This window comes from Tauraco erythrolophus, chromosome 5, assembly GCF_009769465.1.
Source record: "Tauraco erythrolophus isolate bTauEry1 chromosome 5, bTauEry1.pri, whole genome shotgun sequence".
In the NCBI taxonomy this organism is placed as follows: domain Eukaryota; kingdom Metazoa; phylum Chordata; class Aves; order Musophagiformes; family Musophagidae; genus Tauraco; species Tauraco erythrolophus.
Window position 1 is genome coordinate 37,404,956 of NC_141469.1, and position 17,567 is coordinate 37,422,522.

Below are 17,567 nucleotides of genomic sequence, written 5' to 3' on the forward strand. Positions count from 1 at the left end.
TAAGGCAGAGGAAGGTCAAGTGGCAGAGCACTCCATGGTGCATTGAACATAGAATGTGTCACAGAATCTCAGATTATGTGATGCAGTTGGAATTGCTTTGTACAATAGTACTGATCTGAAGTAATTGTGCTGTTTAATATTAGGTTTCTTCTGTGCTAGCTTTGTAATGTAAACAGAAGTCCCTTTACAAGGTTCGTTGTAATCCTAGGGTAACTTGCAAACCAAATAAGCTGACTGTGGTTAATTAACTTTCAGACATAGAAGGTTTCATCTTCATGCTCTCCTGCAGTGTACTAAGGGATTTATTTTAATATACTTCATCTTTTTATGATGCATTTTAGCTTCTAAGTCAAATGTGCACTGTTGCCTTTAATACAAATACTAAACGAAGACACATGAAAATGTATTTTCTTCCTTTCTTTGTCTCTTTATATGCTGATGGCAGGATGCAACCAAAAGAAATGAAGTATATTTGTGTTTCATGAGTTACAGCTCTTGTGAAGTTTAGGGTGGCTTAATTTTTTTCCCCATGGCCAAGGTTCTTACAGTCAATGACAGGAAGGAATGACTGCGATAGGGAGACATCACAAAGTTGTGCAGGGGGCATGGTAGATCTTGCAACTGGGCTATTCATGGTTATGTTAGAAGCACCTCTAGATAGGCAACTTTAAGTTTCTGTACCTGATCCATGCATGGTATTTGCTGGAAACTACTAGCATGTTAATTGTGGTGGTACTTATATGAGTATCTTCCTGCAAAGCTCTGAACTCTACATCCCTAAACAGTAAATTGTTTTGATTACATTCAAACCAGATTTTGAATTTAAGGAAGTACTACACCATTGGTTTGGTTGCCCATATGCTTTTGAAATGCTCCTGCTAATAAGCAATAAAAAACAAATGTAAGCCTAAAATCACCAGAAAAATATTGTGTAAATATCAATGCTTTGGAAGATGTGTCTATTTAAGTTTTTGATTCATGAAAGTTGGAAATTTTGTTCCTTTCTTTTATTTTCTCCATGAAATGTCAACCTTTGCTAGGAACAAAGATCTTTGATTGTACTTTTTCATTGAGTTATGCCGTTTATTTTAATCGCAACTATTATACCTGTTTTTAGATGAAATTACTGCTAGCTTCAGACGATTTGGGCCTTTGGTAGTAGACTGGCCTCACAAAGCAGAAAGCAAATCCTATTTTCCACCAAAAGGTAAGAGTATTGGAAGATTTTGACCTATCACTGAGTGCAGATCTTACTCTTGGAAACTGTCTCATCTTTTTCCAAAAGGTATAATTTACAATCCCTGTGAACCGTTAACTCTGCAGTTTCAATGCAGGTTCAGACACAGTTCCTCTTACACACCGTGTCTTAAAACCTGAGAGTGGTATTTTAGTATTGTGGCTGGTTCTGTTCTGGACTCCTGAAGGATCTTCCATATTCTAATTTCCCATATATCAGATCAGTGTTTTGTAGTTGTATGTGTCATTAATCCTAAATTCCGTATTTGCGTTTCTGTCGACTTCCAAAACTGAAATTTGGTCAAGTTTTCAAGACTAAATCCTAACTAAAAATTTTAATAGGAAGTTACAGGCAGGATTCAGAAGGATGCATTTGGGTATCTGATCAAGATAATCAATGTTATGTTTATTTCAGTTTTAGGATGTGAACTTCCTATTGAAGCACTAACTATCTTTTTTGATAAATTAATAAATACTGATTTTTTTAAAAAATCTAGTCTACCAGCAACACTAGAAATAGTTAATGTCACTTACAAAATGTTGGAAAAGCCATTCTGTACATTAAGTAATTATGTAGCATATCTCTATACATGTGCAATCATGTATTAGTACATATAAAATAAGTGCAAAAATCGGATCCAGATATGAAAGCAATGCAGAGATTATTCATTTTGTAGAGAATGCAGCAAGGTATAGTGCCTTTATAAAACTGATTCTTCATTTATATATCTCACCAGCTATGTTGAGGAAGAGACAGGATAGGAAATGGAATTGGAAGTATTTGAATAGTTTTTATGAACTCTACATGGAAATTCTAAGATAAACAAAGAGACGTTGACTTTTTTGATTGTCAGCCTGATAAACAAAGCTACTGTCAAGTTAAATTTTGTTATCCTAAGGAGTGTGTATCTCCTCATAAATTACCAAGAGAAATTCTTGAGATCTTTGAGGGAGATGAATCTTGCAGAGTTTGTGATAAATATATTGAAGAGGGAGGGTGTAATGTATTCTTACCTGAAAGAAATGGATTCTGGCATTATTTCCAAGGAGACAGTCCTGTCCCAACATCTGAATGTTTTAAGGATATATTTCTAGACTTCCTCATTTAATAAAGCTTTTTGATATAGTTGCAATATTTATCATTACCACAGTAAATAAATAAATAATCATATTGTGAGCAGAGCTTCTTAAAAGCAGAGAATACAAATAGAAGAACTTCAGTCTGCTGATGGAATTAATTCAGGAAACACGTGCGAACTGTTAAGTTGGTTTCCCATGATTAACTGATCCTTATTTGAAATTTAATAGCACTTAACCGTTCTTCAATCTTAAAACTTTATTCTAATTTTTGGTTTACTACATTAATCAGTATTGTTTTGTAGTGTAGCCTAACACATTTAAAATACAGTGTAGGTTTCTCTTTGCAGATACTCTGGAAATAGAGCTTACTGTTAACTGCTGAATATTGTGTTTATATCTGTTTTTTTCAGTGCAATAGATATGGCCCATGATTATTTTGTAGAAGAATTTCTTAAAAATTTGTCTTAAGTAGTAACTCGTGTGCAGGCAAGAACTGTGTATGCATATATTTAATAAGATGTCGTGGAACTGCTAAGGATAGGCTAAATACTAAGAAAGTGTTGAGATTGATTCATAATTAACAATTCAGAAATTTATACTATATTAGCCCAAGGAGTTGTGGGGTTTTTTGTTGTGGTTTTTCTTTTCACTTTTAATCTCCAGTTTTGTATTTGTTACTATGCATGGAATCGATTCAGTATATATATATTTTTTTGTTCAGTCTCATTAGAGATTTGAACATCGTTTTACATTCCAAAGGCATCTCAGAATTTTCTGGTTCTGGGCTGATTTACGTAATAGTCTTGTCTGTGGTGAAGAGATACAGCCTTCTTGCTGCTTGCCTTTTTTTTTTTTTTTTTCCCCCCAAACTCTTCTTCCATTTTCCAGGCTGTGGTTCCTTCCAGGCTCTCTGCTTACAGAAAGTCCTGAGGGAAGGCCAAATTCATAATAAGTATTTCCTTGCGTGGAGAAATGGAAAGAGTGTCCTGATCCATCAAGGCTGGCTGCATCCTGAGAAAAACCAACTGCTTGTTCTTAACTAATTACATTTTGTATTGGTTCACCACAAAATTAGGCCCAAAGAAAACAGGAATTTTAAAAACTTCACACTAATCTTACATTGAAACTCTGTTCTGAGGCAGAAAAAAATTATTCTGTTGAGTTCAAAGTGCAAAGTCTGTAAGTGATCTGCCAACTGTAATGGAGAATTCCTTCCTTTCTGACTTGCCACTGTTTATCATAACTCCTGTTGTTACGTAATTGGCAAATACACTTATTTATGAAACAGTACACATGTCCAAAACAACTTGCTGAGGTGTGGACTCCTCCTTATGATAATGAAGTGCTCAAAGAAATGGTGGCATGAGATATGCAAATCCAAAGAAGGCTTTTCAAAATATGCCCAGTTGTTTGTATGCTCTGTACTATTTATAGTCCGTATCAAACAGAGGATAATCTGATTTAAACAGAGCAGTATCGCCTGCCTTTCCTAATTGTCTGGGTGTTTCTAGTGCCTTCTATCACAGCAGTTGTGCAGTAGCTTTGTTTATTCAGGGACTTAACTGCTAATTTAGAGCTGACTGAAAAGAATGAGTTGAAAATGTTCTGTACTTTAAGAAGCAAAACTCCAGGTCCATCCAAGTTCTGTTTAACTTGTTACCAGCTTACTTGATCACACTGGATAAGATTGAACTCTGGATTCAGGCAAGAAACTGTAGGTGTCTTCATGTGTGATTAGTGTCTAAGCTTCCTTTAATCAATGGGAATCTGGCCAGTACAGTCAGTGGAGTACAGAGGGCGATTCAGGTCACTGTAACATAAGCACATTGAGCTTGATTCGTTTACCCAGACCGAGGATATCTAGAAGATTTACACAGATCTTGCAAATGTGACGCATCACCTATTGAACCTCCGCACCGTTCTGGAGCACCAGCCGAAGGTTGGACAAAGTCCTGTAGAGGATAAGTGATACTAGACACTTCCCTGTCCCACTTGGTCAGTTGAGTAACCATCCAGTCACCACTGACTACATTAACTGGATGCAGTTACTAGGAGCTTACAGTAGGAGCTTAAACACACTCACTGTAGAAATATGGAAATAGGTGTTTAGATCTTAAAGTGAATCCTGCTCCCCCCTACTCAAAAGTACCTCAAGTAATAGATGCAGTACAATTATATCAGCCTGCATTTTTTCACTTCAAGTATATTTTGGAGTTAATTCTCCATCAAATATGACTAAACTGAACAAATGAAAGATGTGTGTTTTAAATATTAAAATTAATTAATATGGTGATGAGATCTTTAAAAGAGGAATAGATTAAATGTTGTGTGTCTTTCCCAAATGTGAATTATTCCCATCATCGAACATAGATCCATTGTCTGTATTAACCTGCAGTTTACGCTGACTCTTTCTGACTTAAGCTAAGGCACAGCATTCTGTGGGCAAGAATTGGCACTGCACTGAGGCTGTTCAGTCTCCTCTGGGGACAGTCTGGCAGGACAGTAGTGGAACCAACCCCAAAACAAAACACAGCCATACTGACTGACACAGACAGTGCCATGCTGGCTTGCACTGATTTTTTTTTTTTTTTTTTTGATGACTCCTCCAGGAAATTAGCAAGTAGAGTTAACTGGAATTTGATAGAAATCAGAGAGCAGCTTTAATTTCTACATAGAGTACACATAGCAGAAGAAGCATCCTTTCTCCTTCTAGTAAACTTCCGTATTACTATGAAATAAAGAAATTATACCTTACTCAGTAAATTGTGTTAGCTACCTCTGTGAATCTAGTCTAGAATGGTTTGCTTTTTATTTGTTCTTTATGTAATAAAAAGTTGAATGCAGTACTCCAGCTGCGGCCTCGCAAGAGCAGAGCAGAGGAGCACGCTTCCAGGATACGGTTGGCTTTCTGGGCTGCCAGCGCACATTGCCAGCTCATGTTGAGCTTCTTATCAACCAGCACCCGTAAGTCGTCCTCCTCAGGGCTGCTCTCAATCCTTTCTCTGCCCAGCCTGTACTTGTGCTTGGGATTGCCCTGACCCATGTGCAGGACCTTGCACTTGTCCTTGTTGAACTTCATGAGGTTTGCATGGGCCCGCTTCTCAAGCCTGTCAAGGTCCCACTGGATGGAATCCCTTCCCTCCAGTGTGTCAACCATCCAGCCAATTCCTTATCCACTGAGTGGTCTGTCCATCAAATTTATGTCTCTCCAATTTAGAGATAAGGATGTCATGTGGGACAGTGTCAAATGCTTTGCACAAGTCCAGGTAGAGGATGACAGTTGCTCTTCTCTTATCCACCAATGCTGTAACCCTGTCATAGAAGACCACCAAATTTTTCAGGCACAACAAAGTGGGCATGACAGTCACCCACACTGATCGCCTTTGAAGATAGGAGTATAAGTAATAGTTCTCGTGTTATGAAGAGGAATTCGTTAAAGTGATAAACACTCTCAGGGGTTACCTAAACTTTGTCTCTCACAGGAGGCATAAAATCTGGTAGAGGTGCACATGAACAAGAAATTTTTAGAAGACTGTGTTTCATCTAATACTTCTCACCTTGTAAAATATGTACAAAACATACAAGCTTTGTCTCTTGGCAAGTGTAATCTCTGATCATGACCTGCTACTGTTGGTGTTACATGTAACTCAAAGCTAGGAAGCAGCTTCCTTCAAAGAAAACTGTTCAAGTAGCTTTGGTTTTTCATTTTAAACAGACTTGCATTGCTATTGAGTGTGAAGCTGTTAAATGACTGAAGTGGTAAACCAAACAAACAAGATACGAGGAAGTTAAGCTGTTTTGTAGTACAATAAAATACCACCTACTCTTCACCCTGCCTCGCCACCATGTTTCACTATGACATGTACTTTCTATCGCACATGGTAATTGTAGTTCAGTATTGCTCCAAAAAGACTAGTTAGGCACTTGGTCTTTTTCATCGTACTACGCACGTGACTTACCACCACCATACTAGCTTTGCAGACATTAAACATCCATAATAGTTCATGAGTTACAGATGTTGAGGTGAAAAATAATGTAATGAAAGCATATATTGACAAAACAGAAAGGGGTAAGAATAAAGTTTGTGCCATACACTTGTTGGCATGTGGTAGCTGTAGTAACAAGAGCAGCCCTAATTTACGATATTTAAATTAAATACCTAAGATAAGAGCATAATTTCCCTTTGCAAGTGCTTTCTAGCTAATAAATACAGGCTGGTTGCCTATGTAACTGGTGTTGTTCAGAGAAGCCTATGGCCCAATGGCCAGGAAGTGCGCCCTGGTCTGGGGCAAGTCATGGAGAGTGGTTTGTGTGCAGGCTGTGCAAGTCTAGCGTTCTTTGGAAGGGACTGACTGTCTCTCTATGTGGCTATGAAACCTGAGAGCTCAGCAAATGATCTCTAGCCAGTGTTCTTCACCAAGAGAGATGGTTATTTTCCTCTAGGCTAGACTTGAGGAGCAAACTAAAATGCATTTTAAACCAGTGAAGGACTAGAGCTGTGGAGCAAAAACTACAGCCAGACCAATTTGATACAGACTACCCTCTGTGTCTTCAGAGGGGAAGTAGTACAGCTAAGCTCATGACACAAGCCTGTCCAACATTTAAAATTAAGTGGGATGAACCCAGACATGAGAACACGTTTTGCAGATAACATTGAGAATGCAGTATTCACATACAGTTTTGGTATTGCTTTCCTTTTATTTCAGGTGTGGTAGGATATAGTAATCCTAATTGTTCCCTGATCAAGTTGTATTATTTGAATTTTCTATCTTTTTACAAGCTGCCTTACTTAAATATATTAATAGCTGCAGACATACAAATGGTAGATCATGTGGAGACACTGACTATCTTTATGTATCAGGAGCTATATGGCAGTACTCTTGATGTGCTTTAGGATAAGAACTAATGGAAGCTCAGCATCTGGCAAAACATTGTATTTCTGTGAGCCTTACAGTAAGTCTGATCCCTTAATCGAAATCATGTGCGCTTAGCCCTCCCTTTCATTAATCAAGGTTTTGCACTCCTGTCATTCTTGTACTGAGCTCTCCATTCAAACAGGCTTCCACACAAGTAAGGACAATTACATGGGTCTAGTCATGCCCTCATTCAGTGTGTGAGTTTTGCGTGGGTCATATGTGAATTGTAAATTCTAAGATAAATACTGAAGGATATCTCCATTATAACAGATTTCGAATCAAAATAATAACTCATCTTAAGTTAAACTGATTGTCACTACAAAGTATTTTTCAGTAATGAAAAATTGACTTCACAAGGAAATGCTTCAGCCTAAGCCCAGAGATTCCCTATGGTATATTTGTTAAGAAACTAAATAAGATATACGTGAAAGTGTAGAATACATAAAACCTTTGCATGTGTCCCTTGTAGGCAGCTGTGTTAGGACCCCGTGGTATGAGGGGTAAGAAATGAGGTACAAGTTACTAGAAAGACCAGTATAGGCCTTACAGCTTTTTCTTTTAAGTCCTGCTTTTGTTCCCATATATCTAAAATCAGTCATGCATTTGTTTCTGTTACATTCTTCTTAACACACTGATGATTTAATGCTCTTCAAGATACGTTCCACCATCTTTGCCTTGATGACCTACACTGTCTGTTTGCAATAAGAAGTTGCCAGTGGTTAACTAGCTGCTCTCAGAATTATGTTATCACTTCCAAAAGGCTTGGTAAAACAGACGCACTCTGGAGCAGCTGCTTCACCGTTTACTTTTCCATCAAAGTAATAAAACATAGCTTCATGTGAAAATTTCACACTTGCTAGTAATGTCAGAAAGAAATGTGGTTTTATGGTCCTTTTAAAGTTCATTTTAGGATACAACCCTAATTGCAGTATTGGGCACCTGTAAAGTAACAAATTTTGTATGTATCATTATGCTGTAGTTGTTAAAGTATTCTAACATGTAAGGTTCTTTGCTTGTCTTGGCTGTTTGTTTTTACTGTAGCATTAAATAAGCATTTTAATTCCTATTTTTGTAGTGTTTGGGAGGTTTGCTGGGTCACTTACGTAACAAAGTACTTTGATCTAATCTCTAGAATAGAGATTAGTCCTTTGTGCCAAGTCGGATTTTCATTGTATAATGTCCGTTGCTGCCAATGAATTATGCTCAGCCTAGACTTCCAGTACATGATAGAGCAGACATGTTTGCTTTTATTTGGTTGTTAGTCTCTTTTGACAATTATTTTAAGGATAGAAGTTCTGTTGATCATGGCAAGGTAGTACATAGTTAAAGTCGACAACTAATAACAAAGATTTGGTTTGACTTTCTTTTGGAGTAAACACATTTGTATGGAAAAGTCACTGGCAAAGATGATTGGGGAAGAATAAAGATAAGAGAAGAAATACCGGTTGGTTTGGCTTTTTTTCCAGGTTATGCGTTCCTCCTGTTCCAAGAAGAGAGTTCTGTTCAGGCTCTGATTGACGCCTGCATTGAAGAAGATGGAAAGCTCTATCTGTGTGTTTCCAGTCCTACAATCAAGGACAAGCCAGTAAGTAAACAGTTGATGGCCTGCAGGCTATAGCTGCCATCTGTCTAAAGCTGCATTTGAAACGATGACGATGAAAATAATCAAAAGCAAACTACTGTTGGCAGAGCTCAACATCTGGAACAGTTGAATGATTTTAAAATTGTAGTGGTTTGAATTAATATGATTAAAACAGGCACCTAGACATGCTAAGATAATCGGGTTATGAGTTTGACAGTTTATATAGGCTGATGAACATAGATCCACAATGTAGTCAAACTTAAAGTAGCATACTATTTTCTTTCCCAATTTAATAGGTTCAGATCCGTCCCTGGAATCTAAGTGATAGTGACTTCGTGATGGATGGTTCCCAGCCGCTTGATCCTCGAAAAACAATTTTTGTTGGAGGAGTCCCTAGACCACTAAGAGCTGGTGAGTATAATCTGTGGCTATTTTTAAAAGTAGGAGATTATTGGAAATAATGTGAACCATGCATGCTTTTGTATAGTTGTGTACGGATAGATACAGATATATACATATAAAAATAGAGGACTGTCATGATAAAACCACAGTACAATATTTGTGTATTCTTACATTTCTCTAGTAACTGTTTTCATCTGGCTTTGGCCATAAATCACTGTTTCTCATTGAGATTTACTGGAAACTGCTGTATGTCTAAAGCTGTAGAAGAGATTTTGATCATATTAGCAGAACGGTAATGTAAACTATGTCACAGAAGAGGTTGTTTTCAAAATAATGCTACGAAAACCTTTCTGCCATGCCCCATGAGTATGTGGAGCTCTGTACTTGATTGTCGTTGTGCATTAGCTACTCTCCTACTACTCTCAGGTTGCAGTTATTCTTGCTAATATGGACAAAGCAAAAACACAGGTGATGGAGTGCTTGAAGGGCAGTAAGAATAGAAGAAGAAAGTTCAGGGAGCTAGCACAGACTGTGGGACACAACACTATATGAGATTGTAGGAGTCTTTGTCGACTCTTGTCAGAGTGCATGAAGGAAAAATAAATGTTTCTGCAGCTGTGGAGTGGTTGATCTACAACCTGGACAGTCTGCTCTGTGAGATTGACTTCAGTAGCCTTTTACAATATTTTATGGTGGCTTTCTAGTAAGTAGGTTGAAGTGAGTGTTGGAAGTGGAAGCATAACGTACAGTGGTTCAAATCCCATTTTCCATTAGAACAACTCCTGGACTTCATTAGTCTTCCATAGTTTGTAATGAATTTTGTTCTTACAGAAAGATGAGCTTTCAGATGGAAGATGTAGGAGAACCAAGAAGTGGTAGTCCAAATTTGGGGTATAAAGAATCTTAAATTTTTCTATCTTGGACCTGCAATGCTCAAGCTTTTCTGTTATTTTACTTCTGAGACTCTACTTTTGACTGTAGTACAAGCTTTGTAAATGAGCATAAACACAGTAAGTTCCAACTACAGATTGATTTTTCTTTCAATTCAGTCCAAATACTCCAGGTTACTGTGCTGAACCTCTGTGACAAGTTTAATGGATGCTTTCTTAGACTTAGCTTTCAAATGCCCTGTATATGTTAAAATGAAACTTTTATGGCATTGTGAAATAAGAATTGTGACTTCACAAAAGAAGTAAAACTTTAGGATAATTTTCTAACAACTTAAACTTCAGTGACTGCTTGACACCTTTATACCCTAATACAAAGGATACTAATTCTGAAAAAAAGAAGTATTTTCCACCTAAATGAATTACAAAATTGAATTCAGTGTAAAATATTACTAGAGGATTGTTAAAATACTTGATCAGTAGAATTGGAGATTTTTGTTTCTAAGAACTCAGTATCTATGGTAAGTGTGGCACTGTAAAGATAATTGAGCTCTGTGTGACTGATGAAAAGATACTAACTACATCTTTAAATTCAAGTAGAACATAGAGCATTAGGACAGCCAGAGAACATGTACCAAGAAATTTGTGGCATGTGGATCTATTTTATACAGCTTACATTCCAGGCCTGCCCAAGAAGTCTTTTGCTGTAATCCCCTGAAGAAAACTGCCCTGGAATTTCAGTTCCAGGTTATCAAGGACTGCAAAGACTTACAATTCCATTGTTCCTTGGATGTATATACCCACAGTGTGAAAGATCTGTCTGCTGAGTATTTCATAGCTTATTTAATATGTTTTTATTTTTGTTGTTGTTACTGTTACATCGGCTGTTGCAAAATTAATTATTAAAATTAACTTTTCTAGTATCTTTAAATACAGGAATGTTATATAAAGTTCATACTGTAAGAATAGTTCAAACGAACATTATTTTGTTTCTTAATAGTGGAATTGGCTATGATCATGGACCGTCTGTATGGTGGAGTTTGTTACGCAGGAATTGATACTGACCCTGAGCTGAAATACCCAAAAGGTGCTGGACGTGTTGCTTTTTCCAATCAGCAGAGTTACATTGCTGCCATCAGCGCTCGGTTTGTTCAACTTCAGCATGGCGATATTGATAAACGAGTAAGTTACACAGAAATCAAAACAAATAAATGTGAGAGCGATGATCTATAAAGGAACTTCTCAGGGTGTGGTAACATTGCATTGATTGGCTTTCATGCCAGCTTCTACATTTCTTTTAGTGTTCCTGTAACTCCACTAGTTCCAAGAGTTAAACCGTGAATGCCCCCAAACAAACAACGTGCATTCCACAGAGGAGCAGTTTGTTCCTTGGACATGTGTTAGGCCATATGTTCTTTCCGTTCTGGAGTTCCTGGTTTTGTTGCGTATGGGCAAAGGGCTTGAAAATCCTTTTCTCTCCCTTGTTCTAATGAAACCAAATACTGTGATAATTCCTGTGTCATTCGTAGCGAACTCTACTATTCACTGGTTTCAGATTAGCTTTATATTTGCAGCTGCCCTTTATTTCAGCCATAATTGTCAGTGCTCAGCACTACAGAAAGTCAATCAAGCTCGATTGACTAAAATACAAAATATCTTGTCATTTCTGTTTGAGACAGTCTTCTTAATATTTACAAATATTCTTAATTAATTCTTCTTAATATTTACCAATGTACGTTTCTGGTTGCTACAGATGATTATTGCTAGCTAAAGCAAAACTAGCTTTTATTAAGAAGGGTAGTCAACTTCATTACTCCTAATTAGAAGTATGAAGGTAGCAAAGAAAGCCGGCATCTAAATTATGTCAATTTAAAGTGTCACTAGTTTTGATGTCAAGGGCTTCAGAGGTAGTCACTGGTATTAATAGATGTTCTTTAAAAAAAAAAAAAAGTCTTATAGGAGGAGGGATTGAGTAAGTAAAGTAGTTCAAGGTCCAGTCTCCTCCACAGATCAAAGATCAAAGACATGGAAAAAGTAGTACAGTTAACAAAAGTCTGCTGTAGGGGAGGTAGTGTGTGCTTCTCTCCTTTCAAATAGGCAGAGCAATACAGCTTTACGTCTGTCTCTCGGATACCAGTTGCCTAGTGAGCTGAAATCCCCAAACATGGTCCTTTCCAGAGGATGAGTGGGTCAGAGTGTGGGTAGTGAACTGGGCTTCACAGTAAGATGTGAACGTTTTGCTGGTGGGATTGCTGTCCTTGTGACTTGCAGCTGACTTCGACTAAAAGCTCTGCCTTTTGGCTAATTAGGCAACAGGAAAAATGTCCTTGACGCTGTGGGTGTGTGAGGGGAAGATAAAACTATTCATCATCTTGCATTTCAGTAATTGTGAAAAAGAGGAGCAAGGACCAGAATCCAGAACCCCTTCTAAAGAAATACTAAATGGGTCATTTAGCTTCCGAATAGGGTAAGCTCAGTGTGTTTCAGGAACCATTTATAGTGCATTTGACTGTGAAGTGACCTAACTTAAAATGAGAGATAGGTAGTTAGGTCCCATCCAGTTCTCCCTCAAAGGTAGGAGACACAGCCTTGAACCCTGTAAACTAGGGGACAATTTTACCTTGGTCTTCCTCCTCCCATGGAGTGTCCTTTGCAGTAGGGGAGTATGTGGTAGACTGACAGCACCATCACGTAAGAGAAATGAAGAAGTGCCTTTGAATACTGCACTTCCAAGTAGGTTTGTTTGTTGTTGTTGGTTTTTTTATGATAGGTCACCAGAGGTTTTAAAGGCTCTCGGCATCTGAAATGGCAGTGCTTGCTGTTTGCAGAGAAAGGGATATAACTTGTTAATGTGTGATACAACACTGAAATACTTAAAGGGGGATGGGCAGTAAGTCTCCAGTAAAACCATGGGCATGTGCTGCAGACCTCTTGGAGCTTGGACAGGGAAAAAAAAAAAGAAAAGATCTTCCCCAAATACTAGATTACAGAAGTACAGCATTTGAGTTATGTCCATGAGACATCATTTATAAAAACAGTAGTCAAATGATTTCAGAGTGTTTTCAATAGTTTATTTTTTAAATGATCTTTTCTAATGAAATCATATGGACAGTCCTTATTATTTATATAATTATATGTATATTTATATAACCCAGTTATTTGCATTACTGAGGAGTAAGAGAGCACAGCCTCTTTTTAGGGAACGCCTTAACTCTTTGGTGTTTCTGAAAGTATTAAAAAAGCTATTCTTGGAAATAGCTTTTTGCTCCATGGAGTTTATACACTCTGAAAATATTCTGCAATCAATATTACTGCTGATTTATAGGTTAGCAAGCAATTTGTATAAACTAGATTTGTATAATTTGTAAAACCACTGGTTTTGTAAATGAGGAAGGTGGTCGTACTTCAGGTACTGCCTTCATCTGAGATGCATATGTATGCTGGCCAGTAAAGCAATATATTACACATTTCACTGAAATCTTAGAGGCAGACTGTTCTCCTACCCTTTACCTTAGCATAGCCTTTCTATACCAGTAAATCCAGTGTCTGTAGGTCTGCTGGCTTTCACGTTCTTTTCATAACCAGTTTTGTCTGTGTAAGTCTTTTTTGATTGCTAAATTTTGCAGTTCACCTGTTTATCCTTCTGAACTTTAGTTCAAAGTATTTATAGCATTTGTTTTGCACATACCTTTTCCTACCTTAATTGGAAATCTTAGTGTCACCGTTGCTTAACAAACAGTGTCTATGATCTTAAGTTCTTCCTTACCTAAGCAGTCTGCAGCTTCTCTCCGGTTCTTTTGATGTGTAGATATGTTTAGTTTCTCTAACAGATGTTTTTCTTCAGTAAAGTGCTCCTCATCCTGTTTTATCACATGTGAAAGCTCAGCTCCAAACATTTCCTTGAAACTCATTTGGAGTTTCAGCTCCAGACGATTCCTTAAAATGTTGTTAACTTTCATATGCCAGCAGTCTGCATCCACTACATGTAATACTTCATTCCCCAAAGTGTTTTTCTAATACATTTGAAATCATCTTCATATCGATCTTGGTGCATTAACGCACCGAAGCTTGAAATATATGCTGCTTCATGCTTTCAGTGATTTTGAACCATGAACACAGTTACTGCATAAGATACCTGTTTATTGGAAAGTTTGAGTGTAATTTGTGATAAGGCAGGTCATTGTAATGAAATAAGAAGTAGAGCTTGTACTGAATGCAGATTACTGGAAGACGCATGCTCTGTTTCAAACATAGATGCGTTTGACGTGTCAAGTATAATCTCTGCTTCTGAAGCTATTGAACATGAAGATTATTCTACTGCAAAACTTGGGGGCAGATAACTGTATGTGTAAATTTTTTCCTTTGGAGACCCAATGGAAAAATTAGCATTTTGAAGTTCTTATTTTTTCAGACATACTCTGAGTATACTACATAAAGTCTATATGTAGCATTCTTCTCAGGTAATAGTATTTCAGAAAAAAGTCTTACAGCAGTGAGTTTTAGTGTGAACTGGAATAACTCTTTTTGTCAACAAAAGGCAGAAAATACCGTCTTCAAAAGTGAGGAAAATGTGGAAAACAACAATATGTTCCTTAATGAAGGAGTCAACTCATTTTACATTTTATTATGAAGTTTTCTTCCTGTCTGATCGCAGCCTGTAACAGTTCAGTTACGCAAAGACATAATGCAAATTTACCACTGGACTCCTGCCACTTTTCCACTCTGACAGTCAGATGAGTTTGGGAGAAAGAAACTGCCTAAGATGGGTGTTGCTAGCAGTCTGTAGACTTGCAAAATGGTCTTTTAAAAATATTTTCATAAATACATTGAATACAAATTTCTGTACAGCTCAAAGCCACAAAAAGGGAAAGTAATAGATGACAAAAATCTGTCACTCCAAATTTGACCATATTTTAGAAATAAGGAGTGAATTTACAGGGAACAGGAGTGCTAAAAGATCTGTATTCCAGCCTGCAGAAAGTTTAATTTGCACACAATAGTAGTACATGCAGAGACTTGTACTTTTTTTTTTCCAAAGGTTAATAAATATATAAATGATTACATTCTTTTTTGTACATTCCGTTATTCTTTGCTAAACAGTATAGAATTGGGTGTCATGTTGGGGTACATTTGGGAGCTGATGAGATTAGTTGGGAGACCTTTGGGCTTGTTCGTTTGTTTTCTTCCATATTATCATTTGCCAAGAACATCCTTCCCCGGTAAATTAGGGGGAGGTTCTCCTGTAACTATTTATTACATATATAGTGTACTCGTAAAGATCTGCTTTGAAGCGTTCTGCTTAAGAATAATAACTGATTAGTTAGAGAAAGATGTTGATATGTCTGATTTCAGACGACTTTTTTTCTTTTTTTAATCAGAGAAAAAGTGAATGCCCTCATATAACTTGTAAGTAGGAATAGAATTAACCAGAATTGTTCTTGTTTTACTCCAACAGGTGGAGGTAAAGCCATATGTGTTGGATGACCAGATGTGTGACGAATGCCAGGGTGCACGATGTGGTGGAAAGTTTGCTCCTTTCTTTTGTGCCAATGTCACTTGCCTGCAGTATTACTGTGAGTTTTGTTGGGCAAATATCCACTCTCGTGCAGGACGTGAATTCCATAAGCCATTGGTAAAGGAGGGGGCTGACCGCCCACGTCAGATCCACTTCCGCTGGAATTAAACATGGTGAACCAGCATCTACATAAGGAAAGAAGGGTGCATGTGGCTTACTGTGTTTGAAGATACTGACATGCAGAAGAAATAAGTGCATTCTTCTGCTTTTCACCCCAGCTATCAATACATGCATCTTTATCAGCAGCCAAAACACTACAAGCCTCTTGTTTTTCACCAAAACCCTACATCTCAGGCTTACTAATTTTTGTGATATTTTCATGTTAAAATAAAATGTTTTTTTGTATTTTCTCCAAGTTATTTTTATATGTAAAGTTAAAACTAGATATGAGAATGTTTTTGCGTAGGGGCACACAGTCTGCTGCTATATTTAGTGGGTGAAGCGTGCACTTATTTCTAAACATGGGTTTTTAACTTCAAGATCTGCCCCAGTAATTTACCAAAGGTAGCAAAATAGTGAAGATGGAATATGTCTGCTACAAAAAGCTTATTTTTATTGTTGTTGCTATTTTCAGTGTATACATAAACTAAAAATTAGGGTTGATTTTTTGCTCTCCATTTTGACTTGCAAGAAATAATACCTCAAGATAATCTGATTTATTAGCTATTTTTAAACATTTTTAATCACAAGCTGTATTAGCTTTGCTGCTATATAGGTGTTATGTGTAATGCCACCTATTAATACGGGATTGAAACGTTTAAGACACACTGCATTACAGATTAAATGCAGGCAGCACAATATGGCCTAAACTGCCATAGTTTTAGAATGTGAAAAAATTGCATGTTTACTTACCTGTATACACCATATGCATGCACTAGAACTATTAATTAACAAGAGGTGAGTTATTGCAGATGTTCAAAAAAGGCTCTCTTGAAACTAGGTAGCATGAGCAAATTTACAAAATTTGTTACAAAAAACAAACTTGCATGCATTATTGTGACTGAAGTAAAAAAATGTCCTACATGTGTACAATATGCAAATTAGTTTTAGACTAGAAAGTGCAGCCATTTTGTGACCTGGTCAGTAGTGGAATTCAATTTTATGCAGACTGGATGTAATATTGTAATCCCTGTGCAATTTTGTGATGTGTGCTTCTACTTAATGTGGCGTGACGTAGCATAGATACAAGTTTGAGTAAAAAGCTAGCGTTTAAAAAATTCTTTTAAGCCCCCTTGATTGTTCATGGTTAAGATTTCCTCTACAAACCAAAGATGGCCAGCACACTGCTAACCAGTCACCAAATGCGAAACCCATGACAAACGCATACGAAAATACTTATCTACGAACGCATAATGCTTTAGAAATTAAATCTAAGTAAAGTCAAAATGGAGAAGGTGTAACATACAGACGGCTAGTTGCATAACAAACTAAATTTTACCTTTAAGACAACAGTGAAATTTGGCTTAAAAAAAAAAAAAAATCTTGCTTACATGTTTGACCTGTGTGCGTTGTGGTCTTCTGTCAAACTGGGGTCACTGTTGCATGAAAAGTAGCTACTTGACAGTCAAGGATAGTGTTTTTATTTTAATGAAGGAGTTGTAGTAATGACATTGCTTGCAGATTTTGAAAAACAAACGTAGTTAGGACAGAGGCAATATTTAACTGAGCACTAAAGGAAAATCTTAGCAGTGTTTTTGTCTATCTCAGAGCATTTTTAATGCAACTAGCCCCTACTTTTTAACGGAACAAACAGTTATTCTGCAGTCTAAGCAAGCGCTCAGCGGTAAATGTTGTAATGCAGAATTAAGAGCCTGATGCTAGAGTTGAAATTACAAGGGTGGTGTTCTTCACAATCCCTTGGGACAATCCTTCATGTAAGCAAAGTGTTG

At 37.1% G+C, this 17,567-nt stretch overlaps 1 protein-coding gene across 1 annotated transcript in view; it reads left to right on the forward strand.

Moving 5' to 3' along the window:
• CPEB2 (cytoplasmic polyadenylation element binding protein 2) overlaps positions 1-15,786 on the forward strand; it is a 51,632-nt gene extending 35,846 nt beyond the window's left edge. The window contains exons 7-11 of the mRNA XM_086611709.1: positions 1,118-1,207; positions 8,699-8,817; positions 9,111-9,225; positions 11,104-11,285; positions 15,559-15,786. Of these exons, the coding sequence (XP_086467835.1) occupies positions 1,118-1,207; positions 8,699-8,817; positions 9,111-9,225; positions 11,104-11,285; positions 15,559-15,786 (734 nt within the window). The remainder of the gene's footprint in view (positions 1-1,117; positions 1,208-8,698; positions 8,818-9,110; positions 9,226-11,103; positions 11,286-15,558) is intronic.
• Positions 15,787-17,567: the final 1,781 nt, after the last annotated feature.